At 39.7% G+C, this 17,445-nt stretch overlaps 2 protein-coding genes across 2 annotated transcripts in view; both read left to right on the forward strand.

Annotated features, from left to right (window-relative positions):
* The window catches only part of pde1ca (phosphodiesterase 1C, calmodulin-dependent a), a 63,094-nt gene that overhangs the window by 24,470 nt on the left and 21,179 nt on the right, over nt 1–17,445 (forward strand). Inside the window, exon 4 of the mRNA XM_087845746.1 lies at nt 16,475–16,588. Within this exon, the coding sequence (XP_087701872.1) occupies nt 16,475–16,588 (114 nt within the window). The remainder of the gene's footprint in view (nt 1–16,474; nt 16,589–17,445) is intronic.
* On the forward strand, nt 132–4,675 carry LOC148101149 (uncharacterized). The gene is made up of 7 exons (XM_087845861.1): nt 132–168; nt 477–698; nt 1,380–1,543; nt 2,387–2,564; nt 2,680–2,888; nt 3,438–3,648; nt 4,557–4,675. The coding sequence occupies exons 1-7, from the start codon at nt 132–134 to the stop codon at nt 4,673–4,675; spliced, it is 1,140 nt and encodes a 379-aa protein (XP_087701987.1).

Here is a 17,445-nt window from a genome sequence, read left to right on the forward strand (position 1 = left end):
CGGTCCACGCTGCAGCGTACAGGTGGCCAGCTTTCACCGCGAGACCTCACACGGTCCTCATCAGGTAACGGCTTCGTTACGTAATTTAACGACAAGCGGGAAATCGGTCTAATAAAGTGTGTCTTGCAAAGATGGAGACTACGGAGACGAATAAAACTAATATCAGAGGTAAGTCGCCTAAATGTTTTCGAATTTGAATGATTTAGCTTAAGCTAATAGCTTGCTAAAAGTGGTTTGATGTTTTACGGGTCACATAGAAACAAGTGACCAACGTGGAAATGCTCTCTTCAGAGACTTATGCATGCGACATAGCACTTGGTGGCATTAAAATGGTTCAAACGGGAAAAGTATGCCTATAGAAACCATGTCAAATAGAATATTTTTTGATAAGAAAAAGCCTTTATTAGCATATAGCCCGTAGCATTCTAGCTAGCAAATAGCAATTCTTTTTTTCCTCCCCCCTTCATTTACTACAGAACACAAGGAGAGGAAGTTTGCAGTGGTGCAGTGGAGTGAAGGGGAGGACTATGGAAAGCTTAGTGAAGTAAAAACTGTTAACATACGGGGGTATGATGACTCCAAGATGGACCAGCATGGGAATCCCATATCCACTTACTCGGCAGTTATTGAATGGCGCCATGGGAAGAAACAGCGAGGAGGGTGGCCACACTACAGGGGCACTGTTGTTTTTGTCTCTGGTAAGTAATTGTTAATATGATTTGAAATGTCCTTCTCTACTTGAAAGTAGTTCTCTAAAGAAAAACTGAATTCACGCTTTCAAGTCATGTGCTTACTTCATTTGGCCAGGGAGCTGAAGACTGTACTACATGTTTACTTAATATACATGATGCTTTGTTAATCTTAAAAAGTCGCAACAGTTTTGTATTTTATCACTCGTCTTTACTCTGCTCTAAGTAAAGGTTTACATATTAACACAGTAAATCTCCTAAACGTGGCTCCTACTCCTTTTAACCCTAACCCCTGACTAATGAGATGGTTGCTTTTAGATGTTGAATAGTTGTATATTTTATGTTTCACATGGATGGAAATTCTGTGAAATAGGAATTGTTTGTTTTTTTGCTAACTGCACTATGTGAATCACAACTCAACACAAAACTAGGCACTGTTACAGCAGTCTTCTTCTTCTCTTTCTCTATTCCATATACAAATGTTCTCTTTTCTTTGTTAGCTCTCTCTTTCACACAGGTCGAAGAACCATTCCAGTGTTCAGTTGCATTTTTAGTCAGGAGTAAAAAAAACATTCATTACTGCAATTACCTGAAAACACAACATAGTCTGGTGATTTAAAAAAAAAAAACACCTGTGGAGTAATAAGCGGATTGTTGTAATGTCTTTTTGTTTCCTCCTTTGTGCTCTAGCTACTCGTTTTGAGGCAGCTCGGAAAATTAATGCACTGCTGAAGGAAAATGAACCAGCGGACCTGACCAAGAGGGTATCTGTCCATCCTGAAAACTATCAGGATGATTCTGATGACTCCGATCCAAATGAGACTCAGATTCTGTCGCAGCCATTGCAACTCAAGGTGACATTTCACTTGGAACCGTTTTGTAGTATCCGTGTTTTACATGTTATCTAAACACTCCATCTTTAAATATTGGCTTCTAGGCTAGTGTCAATCATTAGGAAACCATTATATACATGTTTTCATGTGGAAAATGAAACATTTTAGGTGATGGCTCCTTTAAAAAGTTGACACTATTGTGTTGTACATCTACCATTGGATGGAGTCTATGCAGGCTACAGCCTTATGAAACGGGACAGTGTAGCCTGCAAGTAGCTTTTCTTGTTTATGTCTGAACATCCTCACCATCTTTCTATTTCTGTCACCAAGCAATGACTGTAGTACTTCTCTTTCCCTAAAAAGATATATATTTTACTGATTTTTACCTTTTTCAGATCAGATATAATTTTAAAACTGAAACGTATTTATATTTAAGAAAAGGAACTCCACCAGTGGTCCCCCTATTCTACTGCACACAAAGGTCATTTATATACAATGATTGTCAGGATTTGTTAAAGGAAAAAATCACTTGTAGCCTCCTAAATAGAAAAATGGTAAACTTTTTTTTAAACTGTATTCAAATGAGCCCAATCTTTGGAACAGGCCTAGTTACAGTTCTGTGATGTGCAGTACCAGTTAAAGGTTTGGACACACTTTCCCATTATATTTAATTGTAAAATTGTACAAACTTTTGACTGGTACTGTATGTGGCTAAGAAATCAGCTCTTTGAAGTATACACCCTACACGTTGGGGCATAGCTATTGAATCTGTTGTCTTTACACTTTAGATTCATAACTTTTATGGCAGCTTTGACTATTTTATGTAAATTCCTCTTCTCTCTCGCTATCTTTTTTCATGTCCAGAAGTCAAAGGCTCCTTCAAAGAAAGACCCTGCACAGGAATTCCTTGCAATGTACAGTCATTCACCACCTTCAGACGCTTATGGTGAAAAAAGTCCAAAAAAGACAGTAGTTGATCTAAAGCGGAAGATCCAAGACCTGAAAAAAGAGAATGATAAACTGAAGGAGTTGCTTGTCGAAGGTATCACTTCCTATCACTAATTTAACAATTAAACAGCCAATATATTTGAAAAAGTCACTCTAGCCTATGTATAAACCATTCTGGTAATCATTTTTCATTAATTTACTATATATAGATGTGCCAGAACTCATGAAGACGATGAAAAAGGTGATTAATTTGGCTGAACCTCTTAAGAGATCCAGTTTGGAGCTTCCCCAGATTTCTCCGCAGTCTACGCCCGGTTCATCATCAGATGGTTCGCTGCTGCCCCCTCCCAAATCTACTTCATCCTTCTCAACACCAGCGTCTGTCATTCTATCAACAAAGGAATCCCAGTCATCAAAGGTAATGGAATTTTAAAGAATAAATGGATGAAGTGCATAAATTGGATCTACTGTCTTTCTACTTACAGTTGATCGAACCTTGAACACAGTACCAGGAAAAGTTTGGACAGACTTTCTTATTAGATTTAATGGGAAAATATGTCCAAACTTTTAAATTGGTACTCTACTTAGAAGTATGATGGATCTAATTCAAGTGTTAAATTCATTGACTGTATTTCTGCTGTGAAGTTTCCCTTCTTAACAAAGGAGTCTATGGGGATTGACTCTGTTTTAGAGCCAGCCACTGGTGGAGCAGAGGCAAACTACAATTTTTCTACAAAAGCGTCACTTTTGCATGGGAATGCCTGTGCGAGTAACAAGTGATGCAGAAAAAAGTTTTGAAATCCAGTAGCTTAGCATCTGGACATTGCAGGTGAACGACGGCTCCGGGAATATACATAAATGTCACTGCCTTCAAAACTAGATGAGAAACAGAGTTTTAAGTCTGGAAAGGTATGTAGTTGTTCTTTAAGTCTCTTACATTGATCAAAATGTCTTTTTGTTGGAACAGGTGGAGATTTATCCTGGGACTGGAGTCATGGTAGAGAAACTGGCCTGGGCCTATGCTACTAATGCAAATTCAGCTACAACCTTTGTGAGGCATCTGCTCACAGCAGTCTTCCCTGTGGAAATACTGCTAGTGAGCAATCTTCGAGGGGGAAAACGAGGCAGAGGAGATGCGCGTTTACCGCTCGACAAAAATAAATTGGATGCCATCTACAGTAAGTTTTCAGCTTTTTATGGCATGTTTTCGCAGTTGTCCTTCTGGCATTTAAAGATAACAAAGGAACAATGAAAAAGAAGGGTCACACATATGAAGAATATCTTTTTAACATTTATGCATATATTATTGTTGATGAAGAAAGGCCTCCACCAAATAGAGGACTCTAGTTGATCTTTGTTGAGTTATATCCAGATCAATGAATGGTCTTTTCATGACGTACTATTGTAGGCCTTAGATTTCTCTGGTGTTTCATTTCCTTTATGGTGCATTTTGTTTGTCCAACTTCAAAGTAACAAATGATGGTAGATAAGTATTTTACATTCTGAATGTTCTTGCATTTGATGTATTTCACTGACTGCGTTTACATGCAGCCGATAACCCATTCAAAACTGGAATGTTAGCAATAACCCGGTCACACATGGCATTAAAATACCGGCAAAAATCCAAATATAAGTCTTGGAGTTACCCTTTTCTCACCAAAATATTTGGTCATGTAAAACCTCTATCGGCATATCGCCATCAAAATGAAAATGGATTTGTGTTTTGCACATGTTCTATTCCCACGGAATCCTGGTCTTTTGAGTAGAGGAACTTTGTGTATGTGCCGTCTGGCTCTCTGTGACTCTCTCGTGTCATGCATGTGAATGAGTTATTCCGAATGTTTCAGAAACCTGAATAGTGAGCCTAACTCGACCATAACCTGAATATTGGCTGTATGTAAACGTAGTCAATGTAGTGAACCTCTCCATGCATCGTCTGCAAATTTCAAAGCTGGCACCATTAGATATTAAGACTGATTAAAGCAGGATCATTGCACTATTGTTTAAGATCATTGGGTTCTTTTACACTACTAATTCTGTTCTTGTCATCATCACCCCCCCCCTTTGCATTTTTGTACATATATAGGTGCAACCCTTGAGAAGTGGCCTGGGACCCATCCTTCCAGCATTGGTACTACAATCAATGCCAAGATCACAGAACTCCGGTCCAAAAATAAAAATGTCTCTGTCACAGCATCCCCATAACTTGACTTTCAATGTCTCGTTTGGCATGTTTTTGTTATTATAATGCTAATTCATGTTTTATCTATTTAAGATAGTTTGTTTGTTTGTTTTTTAAGTGGGCAGGTTTTTTGCCCTCCAAAGTTTTACTCATGTTAGCAGGTAAAAGTTCCACAAATTTGCAGCAAAAAGGTATGCAGCTTAGCATGCTCTTTAAACAATAGAGCTTTGATCATGTTAAATATTTCTGTGAAATATCAGTATGTGACTGTTATATCAGTTCAGTGAAAATAAAAGTTAATTGAATTTAAAGATTGCCCAGTATTCATGTTTTTTGTTTTTGTTTTCTTCAGTATTAAAATACATTGACTGCCGACCTGTCAATGTCAAAGAAAGTTATGTTGGCTTATGAGTTTGTCTTTGCATTGCTGGTTTTTAACTGATGTTGGTCAAGCAGGGGCAAATGATACTGTTGTCTTTTTCATATGTGATAGATTTTTTTTCTAGTAATGTCAATTTGTATAAAATTAATAATTAAGTTTATAGGTTTTTTTATGAGCTGAGATTTAAGAATTCTTAGAAGAAAAATGTAAAAAAAAACAAACATAGTTTACCATAAAAATGTATTGCCTGAACATAAAGAGAAAACATATGTAATCTAACATATTCTTAGAATATATGTATAAAAAGCATTTAAAAAAGAGATTATTGCCCTGCAAACTACATTTACTTTACATATAAAAAAAACTTTATCTAACAGATTTTGTTCATATATGTAAAGCATATGTCTTTATGACAAATATGTACTAAAAAAAATGCAAAAATTATATGGAACAGCTATGGAAAACATACTTTGACATGTACTTTTCTTATATAACTCATACTTAGTTTTAACATGATCCTTATGTGATCCTCTTTATTATCATGTATGAAAGTAATGCGAAAGTGGCCACTTTCAAGAGTAAATCATATAAGCCTTATATGATTCAATATATATGAAGCAAACTAAAGCTGATGCAAATCTTTTCTAAGTTTTTTCTATTTCTTTAACATATGGGTTTTATATGTTTTTTCTATTTCTTTTCCATATGGGTATGCCCTTACATTTGATAAATGAACTGGTTCCTTGTGTAGCACTTTTCTTCTCTTTCTGAGCACGTAAAGCACTTTATACAACTCATCCATATAAGTGCTTTTTTCTACATCATTCCTTTGTATCTAACATTGACACTCCAATTAATGCATCAGAGGGCAACTTGGGGTTACAACCTAGTAGAACAACCAGGGATTGAAGACCAAACCCTTGGATTATGCCCTTCTCTACCTCCTGACCTCCTCTCGACCTACTGTCCATCACATTAGTGTATTTTCACTACTTTGCTTGCTTTCAAGTCACCTCCTATTGGTTACCTATTTTCTATTTGGAAAGTCTTGTTGTGAAGGGGCGAAGAATATTGCAGTAAGAGACTTAATATTTTCCCAGTTTATTATTTATATCTCAGACTTTACATCAAGTTTAAGAAAAATCTCATAAAGCCATTAAAATTTGTATGTGACCTTTAAGTACATGCAGTATACAAAATATAAAGGGATAAAAGTGTATGCTCCCCTATTAAATTTGGATTCTGGGACCTAATGAGATAGCTGCGTGGTGTGCAGAGCTCTAGGAGGACGCTAAAAAGCTGCACAAACTAAATCAGAATCTATATACTGTATTAATCTCTGAAAAAAATTATGTGGCCACAGATGGTCCAAGACAGTATGAACTGATTAAAATATATTAAATCCTACAATATATTATAAGTTACAAAATATAACAAAATTGCTTTAATATATATGACAGGGGATTTCTTTAAATCACCCCGTAGTTCTTCAGCTAAGACACCTGAGTTAGAAAACACAAACACTGCAGTTGCCTTTCACTCGCGAGGGCAGTCATGGACGCACGACCTGCGTCTCATCACTGTCTGCGTTCTTTATTTATACTTGTGTGTGTGTGTGTGTGTGTGTGTGTAAATAGCTTCTTATTCTAAGAACTCTGAGCTGAGGTTCCCCTTTTTCTAATTCTGTATGTTCTTACAGAAAGAGGAAGGTATTAGTTGTTTATCACACAAAAGTACATGTCAAAAGTCACGTAGACATTTGCTTAGTGATCAATAAAAGAATACATTTCATGAAGCTGATCACATTATATAAAAACAATATTCCTTTGACATTCCCTCCTGTTGAACAGAAAAATGAAATGTACAAGTCATCAGTAAGTAACTACTTGTCTTTCACATTTTCAGTTACTACATCATTAGTTGCACTTCATCTTACAAATAGGAAAAGAAGTCTTCATGATCTTCATCGGTTTGTGGTACATCTGCGTATGCTGTGAGTGATAAACTTATCATCTGTGGAATTACAGCCTTTAAACAAGGTATAACACAATTAAAGAAAAGCAAAATAAAATAAAATAAAACAAAATAAAACCAGGAAAACTCCAACGCCGATCAACAGTCTCTTTAGAATCTGAAGCCATGTTTAAAGAATGTACATTATCTGGTATGTATGTGCAGCACATGGTGTTGAATAAGACACACAATCCTCCTTTCTCAGCCAGGATCATGTCCAGTGCTACACGATGTTGCATTACAACAATTCTGAGAGTGTCCATTTCTTGGTTTTGTCCCTCGTTGACCTTGCAGGATGCATTGAGGAACAAGCCGAATCTATAGTCCAGTGTCTCACTTCCGAGAGCATGTTTTCCGACTCCTGTCCACGGGGAAGAATGAGTTGAGTACCTTTTGTCCAGTTGTCCAGAGTTGAATTCTTCAGGTACGTTGATTCCCCAGATTGAGTCATGTGGTCTGACTGTTGAAGTTGAGCATTTCCTCCTGGATGAGGATGTTGATGTTGATGTGCACTTGACAAAAGTCATTCTGAAGGTGTGATCAGAGATCAGAATTAGTGCACATGTTCCAGTGTGTTTCCCATATATGGTTGGGTATGTTGATGCGCTCGGCATGTGCGAGCAGACTTAACAGTCTATCTCTGTGGTCCTGTTAAACACGTATCTGTGTCAGGCATTTTTCATCCAAGGATAGATGTAGTCTTGTGTCATGTCCATTAGGTGGAAGTTGTCATGCGTTCATCTTCTCAGTCTGCCTCGTGGCTCAGCTGCTGTTGGCATCAGCTGGGGTCCTGTAAGGGTGAGCTTTGCAGTTAAGGTAACCAGGAGGGTTCCCCCTTCCCATGGTTGCACATAGGTCCATCACACCCACACCTGGCCGCCCTAAAGTTGATCGGATGGAAGGTGGAAGTGCGGGCTTACCCTACGGGGGCCCAATCTTCACTCACCCCCGAAGCAACCAAAAGGTGGGTGGGACTTCCCTAATGTGCTTCCTCCTTGGTGTCGGGGCTTCCCGGGACCTCAACCTTTTTGTAGTGGCTCTGATGTATCCAGGAGGGTCTGTCTGCAATTTTACAGGCTGTGGGTGTGGTCAATAACACTTGATAGGGACCCTCCCATCGAGGCAAGCTCCAATTTCTCCTCTGGAGCACCCGTATTAGGACCCAATCGCCTGGTTTCAACCTGCAAGAGACTGGAGAAGTGTCGTACGGCAGTTTATTGTTCAAAACAATATCCTTATTTTCTAGTAATTTCGCCATCCATTCTGCCAGGGTTGTTTCTCTGACAGATTTGTCTAGAGGTTCACTTGTCACTGGTAGTGGAAAAGGCCTACCATGAACAACCTCGAATGGTGTAAGTTTTTGAGAGCCTTGTGTTAATCTCATCCACATTTTTACTAGGCCTATGCATTCAGGCCATGGTCTTCCTGTTTCTTCCATGCATTTTCTGAGTTTCTGTTTCATGGTGCCGTTAGTTCTCTCCACTAATCCTGCACTTTTTGGGTGATAAGCACAATGGTTTCTTATGCTAAATCCTAGTGCTTCAGGGACTTTGGTGATCACATCATTGACAAAATGTGTCCCATTGTCTGATCTTATCAGAGAAGGGATGCCATGTGTTGGAATAAAAATGGTTACATAGACATTTTGCCACTGAGATTGCATCTGCTTTTTTCACTGGATAAATCTCTGGCCATTTTGAGAATACGTGTATAATCACTAGAGCGTATTTTGAGCCTTGACTTTCACTTAATTCAATAAAGTCCATATGAATGGTGTGAAATGGATGAGGTGGTGTGGGGTTCAGCTGACCACATTCCAACATATGAGAGTTGCCTTGCATGTGTCAGGTAAGACAAATTGGCTTAGATTAAAATTGAAGTCACTGCATGGGGTACTCTGATGATCAGAGTGTGCCCTAAAACAATGGCAGCTGACTTTTTTTTTACTGCCTCTGCTGCGGCTGCACAGGCTTGCACATGCAGGCAGGCCTGACGCAACAGAGTCTAATTTGCTAATCTAATCTGCCTGTGTTAACACTGCTTTCATATAACCTGCTCCTCCATCTACATGTAAGTAGAAAGACTTATCATAGTCAGGCAGTGCTAAAACAGTATTTGTCTGTAATGCTAGTTTCAAGTTACTGAATGCTTCTTCTTCTTTTGTAGATGCAACACTACATTTTTATTTAAAGCATTTCAGGTCATTTCTATTTTTTCCAAAGAATTCACACATCTCACATATTTCAAACTTTTAAGTTAGGATTTTCTTTTAAAAAAACTTTGCATTGCTCACAGCTCTAAAACTAGGCATTTGTAAATCATATGCCTAATCACTATATGTCAGTGTGATCCACAAGTATGGTCACACATTTATTTCCAAACCAACAAAATAATCAAACAAAAACAAAAAACAAATTGCTGATGGCATGAACGCTTTACACACATGAGTCTAGACACAAAAAGAAAAAAGAAAAAGCTGCTGCCAGAAACAAAGCAGAAGTGTGAGGAAAAAAAACTGAGCTCACAGACAGCTGCATGTGTGAGCTTTTAATAGCATGCAGCTTCTGCTCTAAAAAATAAAAATAAAAATGTGTAACTTGCTCATTAACTTGGTAGTGTCCACATATTTAATTCAACTTCTCAATCCCGTAGCTTTAGCTGGTGTATACAGGGTTTAGCTTATTAGTTGTTATTATAGGTTTGCTCTATATCTCAGTAATGTCTCATCTAGGATGACAGGTTTTCAAGCAGGTCAAGTGCCTCTATGCACTTAATTAGTTTAGTTATTTTCTTCGCTATCTTCATCTCATATGTCGTTCTACTGAGTTTGAGCAACCTTAAGCTTGATGCAGACAACTTCTTAACAATTGTCCACCTCACATCATAACTGACTAAGGTGCCTCTTCATATTAATATTATGTTATTATTAATGTTATTTTCTTTTCTTTTTATATATATATATATATATATATAACAGCAATAGTATATCACAATATTTTATTACTGAGCCAATTTGATAGTTAGGATCATCTTACTCAGCAAACAGATAATTTAGAATTCATCCAATCTGCACAGATTTGCTTTTTCTCTGAACAGGTTTGTGCCTACCTTTTTAGACCGGTCTTCTGTTTGCCTCATATCAGATCCAACCTTCGGTCACATTCGTTCTCTCTTTTGCATGGCGAACCAGCCAGTTTATTATAATATTTTATTTATATTTTATTTTGTATCCATCAAGGGCGTCGGGTGATCTGCAGTTTCACCCTTTCCCAAGCTGGAGACATTTACCTTTTCACACACTTTCCTTGGCTGAACAATGACACAGCCTTAATGTACCTTATGCATCTCTCTGTTTTATTTAATAGGTTTTCGTGTGAATTATTTGCTTTCATTCATTCCATACATTCTGGGCATGGTCGTCATCCCAACTATGTTTCATTGTTAATACCAGTATACAGGTAGTTATCCTTGCTATTATTAGTTTCAATACATTAAAGATAAGTTCTAATGTAATTTTGCCGTTCGTTTATTTTATTTTGTTCTTCTTGTATTTATATCTATTCAGTCGGGTCTGTTTCCAACCCTTTTTAAACTACTTCAAACTACTTTGATCTCCAGTTTTCACTTGATGAGGGATTATTATGTTCTTCCTGATATGGGTGAGTATTTAACGGGTGGTGCTGCAGATGCGGCTGCAGGAACGGGTGGTGGATTAATAAAAGGATTGCGAGGACTGCACAGTGTCTCGTCTTCTGGTTTTACTAAAATGGCAGTTAAGTTCTGTTTTTCTGACTGTTTATCTTCTTTCTCTTGTTTTTTTCTTTTTTCTTTTCATCTCGCCTAGCTGCTTCTTCTTTCCGGGCCTGGAAATATTGTAATTCTTGCGTGCGTTTTCCTTTCTTTTTTAAGTTTTTTGTTTCTCCTATTTCTTTCAAAAGAGCTTCCTTCAGTTGTGTTAATGCTGAGGGGCTGCATTTTACTTCCCAAGTGGGACATTTTATTTTCTTAGGATTTCTCCATCTGTAAGCACCGATTTGTCCGGCGCCTGGACATTTCTTTTCTAGCCACTGCTCGTCAGCAGTGAGTTTTGTGGGCTGATTCCCCATTATCACAGAACTGCAGAGCCTTCTCTGGTGCTAGACTCGGGGGTGGTGGCTTCTACTCCGCGCTATTCACGGAGCGGTGTCAGTTTTATCTTATATCTGATGTAGATGAGACAGCGTACAGGGCAAAGGACGAAAACTGAACGTCCTTAAAATAAAAGACCTCATAGTGGACTTCAGGAGACACAGACAAGTCCACTCACCTCTCATCAAAAATCGAGAACATGTGGAATCTGTCCACTTTCAAGGTTTCTGTGCACCCTCATCTTATCTAAACTCACCTGGACCCACAACTCAAATGCCCTTGTAAAGAAGGACCAATAACAGCTGCGCTTCCTCCACGTCATTAGGAAGAATAAACTGGAATACAAGCTGCTGCTGGCCTTCTACTGCTCCTTAGTTGAGCGAGTACTCTCCTAGTGCATGATTGTTTGATACGCAGGGGCCACAACTGAAAACAGGAAGGCTGCCCAGAGGGTAATTAATACTGCCCAAAAATTCCTTTCTCAGGATAACCAGGACCATCACAGTAGACCACTTGCACTTGCACCACCTGTTTGACCCTCTACCTTCTGGTCGGCGGCTCGCGTCAGCTAGGCCCTTCTTGACTGTATATATTTCTCCAGTTTGTTATGTATCTGTCATAGCCTTCTTGTTAAAAGGGAGTTTTTCCTTCCCACTGTCGCCAAAGTGCTTGCTCATAGGGGGTCATATGATTGTTGGGTTTTTCTCTGTATCTATGAAGCGCCTTGAGGTGACTTTTGTTGTGATTTGGCGCTATATAAATAAAATTGAATTGAATTGAATTGAATTGTGCCTCTGACCCAGTGCTCTGAGTTTATTTTTCTATTCTTCTCATGTTTGCTCTTTGATCATGTGTTATTCCTATTTAGTTTAGGTTAAAGGCAGCCATTATTTGTTGTTTCCTTGGTTTCAATGTTTGGATTCTTGTCTAATTCGTCATGTGTTTTAGGTCTGTGAGCCTAGTGTTGTCATGTCTAGTTTCTTGTTTTATTTTGAAGTAGATCGTGTGTGTTCTGTGTTCATGTGGTTAGTTTTACTCTCCCCTGTGTTGTCATTATGTTTGATTCTAGTCAGCTGTGTCCTCATGTGTCTCCACTTCCCCTGATCACCTCATGTGTGTATTTAAGTCCTGTCTTCCTGTGTTCAGCATCGCACCGTCTCTTATCTCTCAGTCATAGTGTCATAGGTTTTTGTCTTCACTGTGTTTTATAGCTATTCAGTGTTCATGGTTTCTTCATAGTTTTATCGTCTTTTAGTTACAGTGTTCACAGTCCTCTTTGTTTTCTTAGTTTCATGTTTTGTCTGCAACCAGCTAAATAAAGCTCGCTTTTGGTTAAAGTCACTTCACGTCACCTGCAACGCCTCTCTCTCTGCGTCTGCATCTGGGTTCTGAAGTCAAAACACTCCGGCGCACCCCACTGTGACAGTATCCCTGCTATCTTACTATTTATATTTTATTCCTGCACATTTAGTGTAGAGCTCCCATAATTTCGCTGTACATACAATTTTGATGTTTGATGACAAAAAGGGCTATTCTATTCAATTCTGTTGATCATAATAAATGACTGCCTGGTATAATAAGAAGCCTTGTTTAGAAATGTGGAATGCTTCTCTTAGCCACTATTTCACTGAATATCACTATCAAAGTTTGAAGCCTCAGTACAATTATCCAAAGCAACTGCTTTGGACATTTCATCCATTCATCCATCCATCCATTCATTTTCTTCCGCTTATCCGGGGCCGAGTCGCGGGGGCAGCAGCCCAAGCAGAGCAGCCCAGACCTCCCTCTCCCCAGCCACCTCCTCCAGCTTATCTGGGTGAATACCAAGGCGTTCCCAAGACAGCCGAGAGATATAATCTCTCCAGCATGTCCTGGGTCTGCCCCGGGGCCTCCTGCATGGAAAACCTCACCCAGGAGGCGCCCAGTGGGCATCCTTGTCAGATGCATAAACCACCTCAACTGGCTCATGAACAAGACCCACTTCGGACAGGGTCTTGTCACTGACCCAGAGTGGGCACTCCACCCCTTTTCCGGCCAGAGATGGGCAGTAACGCGTTACTTGTAACGCGTTACTGTAATCCGATTACTTTTTTCAAGTAATGAGTCAAGTAAGGGATTACTATTGCAAAAACGGTAATTAGATTACCGTTACTTTCCCGTAGGAATGCTGCGTTACTGGGTTACTAAAACCGTGATTTTTTTTTTTTTTTGCGAGAATGTCTCATGACAGTGACGTAAGCGAGTGTGACGTTCGTGACAACAGCTGTGTGCAGATCAACAATGGATAATATATCGAGCGCGGGAGAGAGTATGAGCGTGCAGCGTTTAAAGCGTGGAAGTACTGACCTTACTTTAAGTTTGATTCCATAAAAAGTGACAAAAACATTAGTGTCCATTGTGCGTGGGAAGAAAACTTCTTTTTACAGCAAAAAAACCCCTAAACTTCCAAGCAAGCACCGAGTGCACTACGACATAATGGGAAACTAAAAGAGAAACTCGCGGATTCTTCCACTGACCGCTGCGGCACACCTGCACCAGGGTAAACCTCCACCTACCCTACCCCTGCTTTACAGGTGAAAATAGAGCAAAAGGACCGCTAGTCTTTGATTTTATTTATTTTCTGCTGTGTTTTACTTGCATCTATTTGAAAGACTGAGTGTAAACACACAAAAAAAAATAATTTATGTGCTGGAATGTGCAGAAAATAGGTTCAAATATTAAACAAATTTCTTCCAGTCAGAGAATGTTGCATATAGTTTAATTTTTGCTTAATGCATAAAGTTAAAAGATTAAAACTAATAAAACAAGTGTTAAAAAGGGACTTTTCCATTTGATTACATTTTGTATGATGGATTGTAGAAAAAGTAGAATTGGGCTGAAAGATCTATCACTTTATCACCTATTCAGGTTTCAAATTGTGTTATTTTAAAAAGTAACTAAGTAATTAATTACTTTTGAAAATAAGTAATCAGTAAAGTAACTGGATTACTTTTTGGGGGAAGTAATCAGTAATTAGTTACTGATTACTTTTTTCAAGTAACTTGACCAACACCGTTTCCGGCTGAGGACCGGGACCTCAGATTTGGAGATGCTGCTCATTCCCACCGCTTCACACTCAGCTGCGAACTGTTCCAACGCGAGCTGGAGGCTATCACTTAATGAAGCCAACAGGACCACATCATCTGCGAAAAGCAGAGATGAGACAGGGGCCTCTGCTAGACGTTCCCAGCACACCCTCACGATACGTTTGGGTGTGCCAGGTCTGTCCAGCGTCCTCCCTCGCCACCTGATCCAACTCACCACCAGGTGGTGATCAGTTGACAGCTCAGCCCCTCTCTTTACCCTAGTGTCCAAAACATATGGCCTTAGGTCTGCTGATACGATTACAAAATCGATCATTGACCTGTGGCCTAGAGTGTCCTGGTGCCATGTGCACTTATGGACACTCTTATGTTCGAACATGGTGTTCGCTATGGCCAAACTGTGGTTTGCACAGAAGTCCAATAACAAAACACCCCTCGGGTTCAGATCAGGGAGGCTGTTCCTCCCAATCACGCCCTTCCAGGTCTCACTGTCGTTGCCCACGTGAGCATTGAAGTCTGCCAGTAGGACAACAGAGTCCCCAGGAGGGGCACCCTCCACAGCCCCACTCAGGGACTCCAAGAAGGCTGGGCACTCTGAACCGCCGCTCGGCGCATAAGCACAGACGACAGTCGGGACCTGTTCGCTGATCTGAAGTCGAAGGGAACAAACCCTCTCGTCCACTGGGAGAAACCCAACATACCAGCAGCAAGCCGTAATACAGAAAAAACACATCAGATGACCCCCTTTTGAGCAACCACTTTGGTGACAATGGGAGGGGAAAACTCCCTTTTAACACCTTCAGCTGAACCAGGTTCAGGGAGGGGCAGCCCTTTGCTGCAACCAAATGGGAGTAAGGGGAGGGAGACAAGACAAAAGACATACTGTGGAAGAGAACCAGAGATTATTTATAAATTTGGCCAGATTTCTGCAGATGAGAGCTACTCCATTCAAACTGAAATGGATGCCACTTATCCTAACAAGACCAAGGTTTTCTCAAAATTTCTCGATTATCTATAAAGCCCACATCATTTTTGGGAGGTTTGGAAGAAGGTTAACCCAGCACTATCTTCAAAGGAATACTCCAGACTAGGGATGCACCGATACCGATACTGGTATCGGGTATCGGGGCCGATACTGTAAAATGTGTGTGTACTCATACTCGTAAAAGTTAACCGATACTAACTTATTTCATTAATCAGAGGGTGGCTTGTCATTTCTGTTGTAATTTTTTAGATTGGCCACTAGGGGGACATCCCGTGCTAAACAGGCACAGGGTTAGGCGAGTGAGACTGGCGGCTCCAGATAAAAAAGAGAAACTGGAGGCTGCTGTAGCTAGGCTAAGCAAAATGTCAGCAGTGTGGATCGGAACAGCCAACTTTAACTCAGGTTTTGGAAAAGCGATGAAAAATGTCAAGAGAAAATCCACAGGCAGTTTAAATAACAGAGGCTCTGACTCATTTTATCGCTCTGGATGACCAGCCAATGCCGGTCGTGGAAAACATAGGATTGCACAGTCTTCTCAGCATACTCGAGCTGCGATATGAAATTCCCAACCGCCCATACATCAGGGAGATAATGGTGCCAAAACTGAAGAGGTAAAGACAAGCAGTGTGTGTGCGATGTCAGTCCTCGGTTTAACGGCACAGTGGACTGATGAGGAGTTTGTTCGTCAATGCCAAATACTTTCGTTATTGTTTGTTTGTTTACAATATGGACACTCTGCAACAATTTAAGTTTATTTTATTCTCAAACCTAATTTGTATTTATTTTATTCCAAACAGAAGTGTTTGTTTATTATTCTGAAAGCTCGAAACAGTGCCAATAGTTCAGTGATATTTTGTAAAATTACAATGTGGAGACTCTGCAATAATTTAACAGAAGTGCTTATTTTTCACTTGAAATTTTTTTGTGGTCATTTTTATTAAGATTTTATTTTTTATCGGCAGGGAATATAATAAAATCTGTCTTCCAATTAATTGTATTTGTATGTGTGGTAGAAGTATCGGTTTTTGTACTCAGTATCGGCAAGTACTCAGATCCAAGTATCGGTATCGTATCGGTTTGAAAAAATTGGTATCGTTGCATCCCTACTCCAGACCTTTCTCCCATTTGGTTTTGGCAATAAGTGATTTGTTCTCTGGGAGAGTTAAGATCTCAAGCACATGGTGTGTTAACAGTTTTGAAGTGATACTGAGATATGGGCTATTTGTTCTAGGTTACGATGTCTTGTTAAACAGCTGGAGAAGGGAGAAGCATCTGTGGTCGAACTGAAGAAAAACCTGGAGTTTGCCGCCTGTCTCCTTGAATCTCTCTGTTCTGAGGAAAACAGGTAAGGAGCTTTTAGCTAATTTCCCCATGTATAGACTTTAATCAGTGGTGGAAAAATAAAATAGTCAGTATTTCAATAAGACAATGTAATACTCACAATGCAATAAAGCTTTTTTATACGTTGCTCAATGCCAAACATATTATGAGACCTGGGAGCTTGAGGGTCCTGCGCAGTATCTTTGCTGTTCCTTGGAGTGTGCTCTTCTGGACAAAGATTTAGGATTTTGTTCCTGGGATTTGCTGGAGTCAGTCACCTAGCTTTAGGGTCAGTGCACCAAATGCTCAAATTACCACAGGGACCACTGTTACCTTCACCCTCCACATCCTCTTGAGTTCTTCTCTGAGCCCTTGGTACTTTTCCAGCTTCTCATGTTCCTTCTTTCTGATGTGTCTGTCATTTGGTATGGCTACATCTATCGCTACAGCCATCTTCCTCTGGTTGTCCACCACTATTATTTCCGGGTGGTTAGCCATCACCAGCTTGTCCGTCTGTATCTTTAAGTCCCACAGGATCTTAGCTTGGTCATTCTTGATAGCCTAGGGGGTGTCTCCCATTTTGACCAGTTTTCACGGCCGCAGGTATGACAGTACTGCTCCTTGTGGCTGTCTATCTTGTATCCAAGGGGGGTCTAGCCTAGGGAACTTTTCTGGATAAAGATGCTCTGGTTGGGAGTTGAACCCCTGACCTGACCCTGAAATTTCAAAGGTGTCTCTTTTACCAGCATAGAGGATGGCACTGGCCACAGCATACTCATAAAAAGTCCTGAGCATTGTCACTCACAGGTTTCTCTACAAATTATTTTATTTTATTTTATTTTATTTTATTTTATTTTGTCCTTAATGTGAAGCTCTTTGGTC

This window comes from Neolamprologus brichardi, chromosome 9, assembly GCF_056152115.1.
Source record: "Neolamprologus brichardi isolate AB-2024 chromosome 9, ASM5615211v1, whole genome shotgun sequence".
NCBI classification, from domain to species: domain Eukaryota; kingdom Metazoa; phylum Chordata; class Actinopteri; order Cichliformes; family Cichlidae; genus Neolamprologus; species Neolamprologus brichardi.

Coding starts and splice junctions, on each gene's coding strand:
- LOC148101149 (XM_087845861.1), top strand. CDS start 132: ATGGAGACTACGGAGACGAATAAAACTAATATCAGAG. Junction 169..476: donor GAATAAAACTAATATCAGAG/GTAAGTCGCCTA, acceptor CATTTACTACAG/AACACAAGGAGAGGAAGTTT. Junction 699..1,379: donor CACTGTTGTTTTTGTCTCTG/GTAAGTAATTGT, acceptor TTTGTGCTCTAG/CTACTCGTTTTGAGGCAGCT.